General features: G+C 59.1%; 1 protein-coding gene and 1 pseudogene across 1 annotated transcript in view; both read left to right on the plus strand.

The window, feature by feature from the left end:
* TRPM1 (transient receptor potential cation channel subfamily M member 1) overlaps positions 1 to 11,866 on the plus strand; it is a 63,704-nt gene that overhangs the window by 19,231 nt on the left and 32,607 nt on the right. Inside the window, exons 4-12 of the mRNA XM_015585699.1 lie at positions 990 to 1,185; positions 1,994 to 2,207; positions 3,037 to 3,161; positions 3,917 to 4,088; positions 6,271 to 6,445; positions 6,844 to 6,967; positions 8,172 to 8,244; positions 9,014 to 9,114; positions 11,220 to 11,393. Of these exons, the coding sequence (XP_015441185.1) occupies positions 990 to 1,185; positions 1,994 to 2,207; positions 3,037 to 3,161; positions 3,917 to 4,088; positions 6,271 to 6,445; positions 6,844 to 6,967; positions 8,172 to 8,244; positions 9,014 to 9,114; positions 11,220 to 11,393 (1,354 nt within the window). The remainder of the gene's footprint in view (positions 1 to 989; positions 1,186 to 1,993; positions 2,208 to 3,036; positions 3,162 to 3,916; positions 4,089 to 6,270; positions 6,446 to 6,843; positions 6,968 to 8,171; positions 8,245 to 9,013; positions 9,115 to 11,219; positions 11,394 to 11,866) is intronic.
* Positions 9,339 to 9,457, plus strand: LOC112475785 (annotated as a pseudogene).

The following is an 11,866-nucleotide window of genomic DNA, read 5'->3' on the forward strand; positions in this document are numbered from 1 at the left end:
TACCATCTTCGGATGGGAAGACCGAGCATCGTCGAGATGGCGATATTCCTGGAATATCTACATTTTCGGCGCAATTCCTACCAGAATTGCAGCTGACTTCTCTGTAAAGACTGATCGGCTGATTGATTTGGAATTGCAAGGGACCCAGAGGAGCTGAAATAATCTTACGAAACAGAACGACGCGGGAAGACTCACGCTACCTGGCTATAAAACTTACTACAAAGCTACAGTAATCGAAGTGACGTGGCGTTAAGTACAGACATCCAGGCCGATGGAACAAAATCGAGAGTCCAGAAATAAACCCATGCATCCACGGCCAATCGAGTTTTTAGAGACTTTGCCAAAACCAATGGGGGAACGAACATCTCTTCTTCGAGTGGCGCAGAAAGAACTGGTTATCAACGTGCAGAAGAACGGGTTTAGGCCCCTAAGTCACGCCACACATAAAAACTCAAAACGGGTCAAAGAGTCAAATATAGGAGCCAAAACTATCAAACTCTCAGATGAAAATATCGGAGTCAATCTTCGCGACCTTGGATTTGGCAAAAGATTCTTAGATCTCACACCAGAAGCACGAGCGGCAAAAAGAAATACACTTTCAACGTTACTCGGGTAGAGGAATGTTTTATTAACTGACAGACGAATTTGACAATATTGAAAAATCCTGGAAAGTCAACTCTCTATCGGGAGGGTGTGATCGATCGCACTTTGTCGCAGGCTGTTCAGTGACTCTTGTCCGTATCGACATTGTCAAGACATCAAAAAAGGTGGAAATCGGTCCAGGAAGGAAAGGCACCATCGATGTGTTTACAACGGGCTGGCATGTAAACAGACGCGCATCGATGGTCTGGAAACGGCCATCGTAAGCGGCACTTCTGTCCCCGGTAAAGCCGCATACGTGAGGGGTTCAGGTGTCACCCGCCTGTTCAGGTTGACTCGTGTTAAGGAGAAAACATGTTACTGGAACTCTGTTTGGCCTTCGTTTCCAGGTGTTGCTGTGGCCAGCTCACCAACCAGCACGTCCCCCCTCTGCCAAGTGTGACGTCTGCCAAAAATGGGGAAGAACACAGAGAGGCGGAGCCCCAGCCCGAGAAGTGGTCGGTGGCCAAGCACACGCAGAGCTACCCGACGGACGCCTACGGGGCTCTCGAGTTCCAGGGAGGCGGGTCCTCCAACAAAGCCGTGGTAAGGGGCCTTTCCCGGGGTGCCCGGGCCCACGCGAGCCTCCCGGCCCGTGTCCGCTTCCCATTGGCGTGTGAGCGGGGAGCGCTGGGCAGCCCGGCCAGTGCGGCGGGGCGTCCACACGGCCACCCCTTCCGGCTCATTCTGCGCCCCACTCCCGCGTGCCCAGCCAGACCGTTTCCACGATGTCATTTTGTCTCGCTGGCCCAACATCATTGTTCAAATAAAATTCACTTGTGTCCCAAACGCCCAAAAGCACAGGGTCTTCTGGGATGGCACCCAGCAAGCATCCTGGTGTGGACACAAAGAAGCCGTTCACAGGGCCAAGGCCATCGACTGCCTCTTCACCTTGAAGGGAAGGGCGAGTCCGGCTTGGCCCATGACCCCGGTGGCCGGTGGGCCACGCCCTCGACCAATCCTGTCCAGCTGCTGGGGCTGTGGCTCTACCTGAGCCGACCTTGGGGACGGTCCCTTCAAGATTGGGGTCAGCAAGTAAAACGAAGACTCCCAGTCATACTGGAATTTCGGATAAACAATCGATCATTTTTTATTAGCATAAGTATGTCCAAATATCACATACTTATCCTAAACCTTTTTCCATGGTTCATATAAAATTCAAAATCGACTGGGCTAAATCGGGCATACCTCCCATGTTCCTTTCCATCACCTGGCCACAGACTCACCGAGGCCCCGGGCCCCGAGGGAGAGAAGGCCAGACAGCTCTCGCTCGGTCAGGAGCCACGGCCCTGGCCCTGGTGACAGGAGAGGCCAGGCCGAGGACGAGCGCTGGGCGCCCCCCACTCCTTTGCAGTATATCCGCGTGTCCTATGACACCAAGCCAGACTCGCTGCTTCACCTCATGGTAAAGGACTGGCAGCTGGAACTCCCCAAGCTCCTAATATCCGTGCACGGAGGCCTCCAGAACTTCGAGATGCAGCCGAAGCTGAAGCAGGTCTTTGGAAAAGGGCTGGTCAAGGCCGCCATGACCACGGGCGCCTGGATTTTCACGGGGGGCGTCAGCACTGGTAAGAACAGAGCCTTTCTCTTGCAATCAGTGTGCAAACCCGGCACCAGGATGGTCCCTAAGAGCTCTCGAGCGTGGGCGGGCCTCAGGGGACAGTCGCAAGCAGGCGACTGTCACAGTACAACGGGTCACGGGAGTTTCCCGGGTTCCCAGTACACACGAGTTATGTTCATGCGACGCCGCAGTCGAGTGGGTGTGCCACAGCTTTACGTCCAGAGGCCGTGCACGTACCTCGGTTCAGAAAACACTCCGTTGCTAGAAAAGCTGTCATCTGAGCCCGCTGGAGGACGCGCCGGCAGAACCGCAGGGGACTCCTCGGTTCTGAACCGCCCTGACCTTCCATTTATAAAATCTTAGTACCTCCAAAGGGCAGTAAAACAAGGTCTTTAAGATCAAAAACAAAGGTACCGCCTCCTGATAACGTTTGTGACAGAGCCTGAGTCCGCCCGGCGCTGGTTGTATGGGGCACGCTGGCGGTCACGGTCGGTATCTCCGGCCCCCGCCATGCGCCCTGTATGAGCCTCCTTTTTGCTGAGGCTCGCGACAGTCCCTTCCCCATCAAATGGGAGAGGAAACCGAGGTGCAGAGAGGCTGTCTGGGCGTCCGGGGACTGTCACAGGTGCAGGTGTCCCCACCGCGGGTCTCAGGAACGAGCAAAGCAAACCACTGCACCGCAGAGTCCAGGAGCCCGCGCGGGCGACGGGGTACGGTGGCCCCGGACTCCGACGCGCTTTCTTTAAGTGACGAAGTCTGCCGTGTCTGCGTCCTGCTCTGTCGGGAACGGACGGCTGAGGCACAGGGCCTAAAGTGTGACTTATGGCTGCTCGCAGGGGTCGTCAGCCACGTGGGGGACGCCTTGAAGGACCACCCCTCCAAGTCCAGAGGCCGGCTGTGTGCCGTGGGGATCGCCCCGTGGGGCATCGTGGAGAACAAGAATGAGCTGGTCGGGAAGGACGTAAGCATCTGCCCCCCGACACTGGCCAGCTCTAAACAGCAATCTTTGTTTTGAGATCGCTGTAGATTCACCTGCAGTTGTCAAAAAAATAAGAAAGAGGGGTCCCCTGCGCCTTCCGCCCAAACCCAATGGCACCGCCCTGCAAAACCATGGCACAAAACACAGCCGAGATGCTGTCACTGAGACAATCAAGCCGGAACGTCTCCTCACCCCTGGGGGCCCCGTGTTGGGGTGTACCATCCACATCTAACACCCCCCCCAACCCCAGCCCCCGGTCCCCGCCCATCTGCCCTCGTCTATGATCTCGTCATTTCGAGAACGTCGCATAAGTGGGATCACGCAGTAAGTAGCCTTTGAGGGCGGCGTTTCCCGCTCCGCACGTCCGGCGGCCGTGTGCACCGCAGTCTGTCCCTGCGCGTGGCTGAGTCGTACTCCGCGGTACGAACGGGCCCGTTGGTTTGACCGTTGCCTCCAGGCGGGGTCACAGACCCGTGCGCGTGAGCATCCAGGGGCGGGATTCCGTGCTAACCCGGGCCTTTGCTTCTCTGTGACAAATGCCCAGCAGTACGATTGCTGGGTGTTCATGACCTACAATAATTTGTTTTTCCTAACTTAATATAGAAATCTGCAAAAACAGAACCCCTTCATTAGAAGGATAAGGGCGTGAGCCGGGGCCGCACGGACGTGCACCCTGGCTCCCCAGGAGTCCCCGCATCCCGGCCGGGAGCACTGACCTGCCTCGTGCGCCTCGCCAGGTCACCCGCGTGTACCAGACCATGTCCAACCCCCTGAGCAAGCTGGCCGTGCTCAATGACGCACACACGCACTTCATCCTGGCGGACAACGGCACCGTGGGCAAGTACGGCGCGGAGGCGAAGCTTCGGAGGCAGCTGGAGAAGCACATCTCCCTGCAGAAGATCAACACGCGTAAGTCCCGGGGAGGCCAGAGACGCCGGGCCGGGCTGGACCGGACCGGACCGGACGCCGGCCCCAAAGCTGGCACCTCCATCCCGGTTAGGGCAGCGGGCACCCTTAGCCCCCGGCCGAATCGCGCTCGCTGAGCGAGGACGCGATGCTCTGCCCCGGTTCCCCAGGCCCTGCAGACACTGTCCTCGGGCCGTCACCGCGTGCCACGTGGTCCAGGGCTTCCCGCTCCTGATCGTTACTGCGGTTATTTCTTACGTCCGAACAGAAAGACTTAGTGTGGTTTCCTCTATCGATATGCGTCGATAAACTGGCCTTTCACCCAGACCAAGTCGGGCCGGGTGAGGGAGCCCCGGCGAGGGCCCCGGGAGCCATCGCTCCCGACAGGGCACTGCCCGCGCTGGCCCGGGCGACACAGCTGGGGGGAGCGTGCAGAGGTCAAGCTGGCGGGAAGGGGGGACCCTCAATCGGATGGAAGGGCTGTAACCTGTTAGAGCGAACACGCCTGCTGTGGACTCGGCCGCTTCGCACTCCGGCGACGATGACAGTCAAACCGATGGCGAGAAACGATCCTAAAGCGCCTTCGCCTTCCCCATCACGGCTAAGGGGCTTTTCGCGAACGGCAGCCTGGAAATGTCAGCGTGGAGCATAAGTAAGGGGGTCGTGACGCTGCACGTGGCTAGACGTCGTCTACGACGACAAGTCTGCATTTCCGAGAATCGGGATAAACTGGCTGGTGACCGAGATTTTTTTATTCTTCTTGGATCGTGAGTTTCACGCCGGCCACGTGACCGGTGGGCTTCCCTTTGTCATCCTTTGCCTAGGGCTCTGAGTGGGGCAGGGACAGCAAAGGGGTGCTCAGTGGTCACCTCTCACGGCACGGAGCTGCGGGGAGCCCAAACCAAGAAAAGACAACCCAGCTCTTTCTAGAAAAGGAGGTGATTGGCCGCCACATTCTCGAAGCCCTGGGTGCCAGGCCTCGCTGGGGGCGGAACCTCCAAGGCAGCGTCTGTGCCATCCTGGTCCACCTCTCAGCCCCTCTCGGCCAGGGCCTGGCACAAAGCACCCCCCAAATACACCTCTGCTGAGCTGGGCTTAAGCGAGGTTGCTCTGCTAGAGGCTGGCAAAGCCGTTCAGAATATTTAAGGGTCCCTGAGGGCAGAAGGGCCTCCGGGAAGCAAAGCAGAAACTCTGGATTCCTGAAATTCTTAGGGCTTCCGGCAGATTTTATCTGAAGGTCTTCAGACCTGAGACCAAGGACGCTGCTACTTGCCATTGGCTAATGCCGATCAAATGACCCCCATGACACCTGGGGAAACAGGCTCAGAATATAATCTGTCACGGCCAGTCTGGGGTAAGACTGTGCGGTGGGCCAGCCCGTCGGCTGCCCCTCCTCCTCCAGCACCCCGGGCTCCGGGGAACCCTCCGCTGCCTCCTGCCTGCCAGAGCCCCTCGGTCGGTTGTGCCGCCGAAAGCTGGCCTGTCCCTGTCACGTTGCTGAAGAGTCCCAGCATCTAGGAGAGACGGATGGAAGAACTAACAAGCCGAAGGGCTGAGGGGGTCGGCGAGCTTGTCCCCCAATAACTCACTGCCCGTTCCAGGCACTGGAGGCAGAAGCGACCCCACGACGTACCACATTCAAACGCCGCTGCAAGTTCACAAAACACTTTCTTACATTTTTTACTTTGGGGCTAAAGGAGGCATGGTGGCGGCTCACCTCTGGCAGGGGGGTCCCCCGTGGCTCACGGCGGCTGGGTGCTCAGGCCACCATCACAGGGCAATACACGAGGGGCCAGGGAGCGAAGCGAGCTCACGGGGAGGCTGCCGTACCCCTTTCACTGCGTCGTGCATGAAGGGACGGCCATCAGGGTGGGACCGAGACACCCGGGCAGGGCAGCGAGAGAGAAGTTCTCTTAGCAAGCAGAAACTTCCAGATCCCTGCCTCTGCCCTGGAAGCGCCGTGTGCCTGGAGCTTATCACACACGATCCGGGAGGTGCGTGACCTCGGGCTCTGCGTTTGCATCAACGCTGGGAACGGCTGGCCATCGGCCATCGCGCACTGTGTCCCTCTAGGCTGCTAGGGAACTCGCAGCGTGGGGAACGTCCGCCCCGCCACAGAGGGTTCAAGCTCAGCCCCAGGACGGGGGGTGGGGGGGACAGCGCGGTGACGCCATGTGCGTTGCAGGGCTGGGGCAGGGTGTGCCCGTCGTGGGCCTCGTGGTGGAAGGCGGCCCGAACATCTTCTCCACCGTCTTGGAGTACCTCCGGGAGGACCCTCCGGTGCCCGTGGTGGTGTGTGATGGCAGTGGCCGTGCCTCCGATGTCCTGTCTTTCGCTCACAAGTACAGCGAGGAAGGAGGGTGAGCGGTCTTCCCTATTCCGGGGGGCGGGGGGTTCGCCGCCCTCTCTCAGGCCGAGATGCCAACCGCAAGGGGCGCCGTCAACCGTCCCGAAAGCGTTAGATGGGCGGGAGGCACAGGTCGCGTTCCAGTCCACGGGTGGCACGCGCGGGCGCTGTCCAGATGTGGGGATCCTCACAGGATTCCCGGGGGGCACACGCTGTCCTCATACGCCGGCTCCCTCCTCAGGTTTGCAGCCCGGGACGCAGGACGCAGTTTCCACTTTGGTCCCTTGCTGTCTGCCATCCCCGAAAAGCTGCCCGCCAAAGACACCGGGCGGGCGGAGAGTCGGCTGCCCGGGCCTCGTGCGCAGACTGAATCGGTGCCATTTTCGTCTCTTTCCTGCTTCCTCTGAATAGGGTGATAAACGACTCTCTCCGGGACCAGCTTCTCGTCATCATCCAGAAGACATTTAATTACGGCAAGACGCAGTCACAGCAGCTGTTTGCGATTTTGTCGGACTGCATGAGGAAGAAAGAACTCGTAAGTGTCTGGAGCTTCTTTCCCGGTCCGCTCCATAGGGAGAGTCGTGATCATCACCTTCCAGATCCTGCCCGTGTGTGCGGGAGCTGTTCGCATCTCTCAGCTCAGCCTTTTCCGAGGCCGTGTACAAATCCGCACCAAACCGGCGGTCACACCCGCGGGTGGCGAGCAGCACGGGTGCCCGCCGAGGGGAACCTGGGTGCTTCCAGTGGTTCGGACGCGGTAGGTGACGTCCTGCCTGAAGGGATGTCCCCCGCCTCGCCTCCCGAGCCAGGCTTATGAGGAACAGGCACTATGAGTGCACACGTAAGGAGCCTCTGCAAATTCTAAAGCTACCCATCCCGCGTGGCATCGGGTGGCACTGGATTATCGGGGCGATCGCTTCGTAAGCTGCAGAAATGTCTAATCACTGTGCTGCACACCCGAAACTAATATGGTGTGTCCACCGTAACAAAAAATTTAAAAAATGATTAAAAATAAAAATAGAAACATTCCAAGTCTACACACTTGCCACAAATGTAGGCGTCCCTCAGAGATATCGTGGGTTCAGTTCCAGACACCGTGACAAAGCGAATATCACGATGATGTTAGTGACTCGCACCAAGTCTTTGCTCTCCTGGTGCATGTACAAGCTTTGTTCACACTGTGCCGTAGTCTACGACACGTGCGATGGCCTTACCTCCGAGAAACGTACACGCCTCAGTGAAAACGCACTTCACTGCTAAAAAGCGCGGACCACCAGCTGAGCCTTCGCGAGCTGTCACCTTGCTGGCGGGCTGTCACCTTGCTGGCGGGGTTGTCACCTTGCTGGCGGGCTGTCACCTTGCCTGCGGGCTGTCACCTTGCCTTCGGTTTGCAAACGCCACGCCTGCAGCACACAATGAAGGAAGCACCATGAAGCGAGGCCGGCGTGTGCATCGGATCCGCGTAGAAACGGTTCTGTCGTCTCCCGCGGCGAGTGAGATGTTGGGGGGTGCGTAGGTCCCGGATGAGCAGACGTGGCGGACCCTGGCGCGGGAATCAGGCGAGGGCCCCGAGCGGCCAGCAAGGCCGTCGCTTCTCAGGTCGGACGAGCCGGCTGGACGCGGCTCGCCCGCAGAGTCACCCTGCTGTTCTCGGGCTCTGCGCGCCTTTCCAAGACGCCCCAATTCCCCCCGTTTGCGACTTCGCTTTGCCCGGCTTCTCACGACTAACCTGCTTCCAGGTGACCGTGTTCAGAATGGGTTCCGAGGGTCAGCAGGACATGGAGATGGCGATTCTGACGGCCCTGCTGAAAGGTGAGCTCTCGGGGGGCTGGCGACCCCGTCCCTCCGGGGCCTCGCGGATGCTGGGAGCTGGGGCTATGAGCTCTCGGGGGGTTGGAGACCCCATCCCTCTAGGGCCTCGCGGGTGTGGGAGCTGGGGCCGTTGGAGCTGGGAAGCTGCGGTGCAGTGACGAGCCTGGGTGGCTTTGGGGGAGGGAGCTCCCGTGGGTTCCCACGGCCAGCGATGGCTGACGTCAGGACCGGTTTCCACGTGTAACCGGTTCATCACGGATTTCGATTCCCGGAGGGCGAACACAAACGTCCCTTTGCCGCACTGCTGCTTGTGATCGCTCCACCCTGCAGTGTCCTGTCCGACTTCCCGGCCCACGTCCGATGGCAGGCTGCGAGCCGGCCGCTCATGGGGCTGCTCGGGGACGGGCGCGTCCTGCCTGCTTCGTGGCTGTATTGGGACTATAACAGGGCGGCAGCAGAGAGGAAGGTGTCACCAGCGGGCTGGCTGCCCGGCCATGCTGAGCTGGCCTCCCCGTAGCTGGGGGCAGCACCCCTCGGCCGGGCCAGGCCAGGCCTGGACAGACCCAGGCCTCCTGCCCTCTTGCAGGTGAGGGTCCCAGAGTCACTGGGTTCCTCCTCTGTCCCCCCAGAGCAGAGCAGAGGCAGCGGTGCTACACAGACGGACCAGAACCACGCAGGGCCAGCCCGGGGGCCGTGCTCACCGCCCGGCACCCACCGAGCCCGGCAGTCCAGGCCCAGAGTGACCAGCGCCTGTTTCTTGCCATTCCAGGCACAAACGCATCCGCGCCCGACCAGCTGAGCTTGGCGCTGGCTTGGAATCGCGTGGACATCGCGCGAAGCCAGATCTTCGTCTTCGGGCCTCACTGGCCGGTGAAACTACGTGTTTTTCAGTTGACGCCGTGTAACCTGAACGTGTGCCGTGACGTGTCCGTGTGTTCTCTTTGGCGTCACCGTCTCGGGAAGTCGTCCGGGGTTTTGATGGTCCAGGGTGTGATCAGGTGTCGCTATGTAACATGACAGAGCCAGGAGGAACTGAGAGCTAGTAGCACCAATCAAAGATTCTGGCCAGCGCTCTTAAGAAACGATCACTAAATGTCTCCGGCCACGCCACCCTGAACGCGCCCGATCCCGTCCGATCTCGGAAGCTAAGCAGGGTCGGGCCTGGTTAGCACTTGGATGGGAGGCCACCTAGGAAGACTAGGTTCTGTAGGCATAAAAACTAAGGGACTATAAGCTGACAAGGTCCTTGCAATCGGTGAGGTCAACCAAGGGTTGCCTCACCTAAAAAAAAAGAAGAAAAAAAATAGAAACGACCACTAAATATGTTAATGTTGCTGGTGAAAGCGTGTTTTACCCTCTTAAAGAAGAAAATAGCTCATTAAAATTAAACACAATGATTGTATTGAGAGTTTAGATTTTTCAAACTATGTTCCACAAAACCCTGGAGGCCCGGAGAAGTCCGTGTGTGTGTGTGTGCGCGCGTGTGTGTGTGCGCATGTGTGGTTCAGTGTGCTGTTTATGTGTCTGTGTGTAGCATGTTTGTAGAGTGTGTATATGTGAGGCGGGATGCATGTGGCATCTGTGTCATATGTATGATGCATAAGGGGTGTCGCCGTGTGGCATGTGTGTGATATCTGTGTCACATGTATGTGACGGGTGTCGGCGTGTGGTTTGCATGTGGTATCTGTGTCACATGTGTGATATGTGGGCTGTCGGCGTGTGGCTTGTGTGGTATCTGTGTCGCATGTATGATACGTGAGGGTGTCAGCATGTGGCATCTGTGTCACATGTATGATATGTGAGGGGTGTCAACGTGTGGCTTGTGTGTGGCATCTGTGTCACATGCATGATACATGAGGGGTGTCGATGTGTGGCTTGCATGTGGTATCTGTGTCACATGTGTGATATGTGGGGTGTCGGTGTGTGGCTTGCATGTGGTGTCTGTGTCACATAGATGATACGTGAGGGGTGTCAGCGTGTGGCATGTGTGTGGCATGCATGTGGCATGTGTCACATGTATGACACGTGAGGGGTGTCGGCGTGTGGCATGTGTGTGGTATCTGTCACATGCATGATACATGAGGGGTGTCAACATGTGGCTTGCGTGTGATATCTGTGTCACATGTATATGTGAGGGGTGTCGGCATGTGGTTTGCATGTGGTATTTGTGTCACATGCATGATATGTGAGGGGTGTCGGTGTGTGGCATGCGTGTGGCATGTGTCACATGTATGATGTGAGGGGTGTCGGTGTGTGGCATGTGTGGCATGTGTCACATGTATGATACGTGAGGGGTGTTGGTGTGTGGCATGTGTGTGGCATGTGTCACATGTATGATACGTGAGGGGTGTTGGTGTGTGGCATGTGTGTGGCATGTGTCACATGTATGATACGTGAGGGGTGTTGGTGTGTGGCATGTGTGTGGCACTCTGACTTTCTGTTCCAAGAGCGGAAAAACTGGGAGGTTAAAAAGGAAATTAAAATATTTACCATACCGCACGCTTCTTCCTAATTTGCATAATTCGCCGGGTAACACGGCCGGCCCGTCACCCTGTCAGAACACGCAGGAGACCTCTGCCCAGATGCGCTCCGGCCGCGTGCGTCCCGACGGGCATCTGCGGCTGCACACGCCGCCTCTGACCCCTTCGCCGTCACCCTCTCCCAGCCGCGTGAGCGACCGTCACACTTCTCCCTAGGGCCGTGGTGTGGGCCTGTCAGCACCATCGGCTCTGGGGAGAAACACAACGGTCCCAACATCGGCCACGCGGAGCGCGTATTTATCCCTCACCAGGCGTGGGTCACAAGGCGTCATGACGTCGGAGCGTCTCCAGCACACAGCCAGGCCTGCGATGACCGCGCGTGCGTGCGTGCTGTCCTCGTGTGCGTGCGTGCGCGTGTGTGCACGTGTGCGTGCACGCAGAGCTGAGGCCACTGCGGCTTCGGCCTTTCCTAACTCCGCGTGCTGTGGACCGCAGCCCCTGGGAAGCCTGGCGCCCCCGCCGGATAGCAAGGTCACGGAGAAGGAGAAGAAGCCACCCACGGCCACCACCAAGGCGGGCAGAGGGAAAGCGAAGGGCAAGAAGAAAGGGAAAGCGAAGGAGGAGGAGGAGGAAGAGACCGACCCCCGGAAGCTCGAGCTGCTGAACTGGGTATGCGCGTGGCCCCGCCCCCTGCCGGGGTCACGGGTGTGGCCCCGCCCCCTCTGCCGGGGTCACGGGTGTGGTCCCGCCCCCTCAGCCGGGGTCACGAGGGTCGTGGGGGATGCGTGTGGTCCCGCCCCCTCAGCCGGGGTCACAGGGGTCGTGGGGGATGCGTGTGGCCCCGCCCACTCTGCCCGGGGTCACGGGGGTCGTGGGGGATGCGTGTGGCCCCGCCCACTCTGCCCGGGGTCACGGGGTCGTGGGGGATGCGTGTGGTCTTGTCCCACAGCGGGGGTCATGAGGGGCGTGGGAAAGGGCCATTCTGGGTACCTTCGCTTCAGTCCCATCCTGGGCCCCGAGTCCCCACAGGCCGTGGGGAAACCATCATGGGATTGTGTCAGCACTTCGACCAGCGAGGCCGCCTTCGCTGTGACGTGGCTGCAGGTTGTCGCGCACGCCGAGTTCGCGGCTTTGGGGGCGGA

This window comes from Pteropus alecto, unplaced genomic scaffold (assembly GCF_000325575.1).
Source record: "Pteropus alecto unplaced genomic scaffold, ASM32557v1 scaffold102, whole genome shotgun sequence".
NCBI lineage: Eukaryota > Metazoa > Chordata > Mammalia > Chiroptera > Pteropodidae > Pteropus > Pteropus alecto.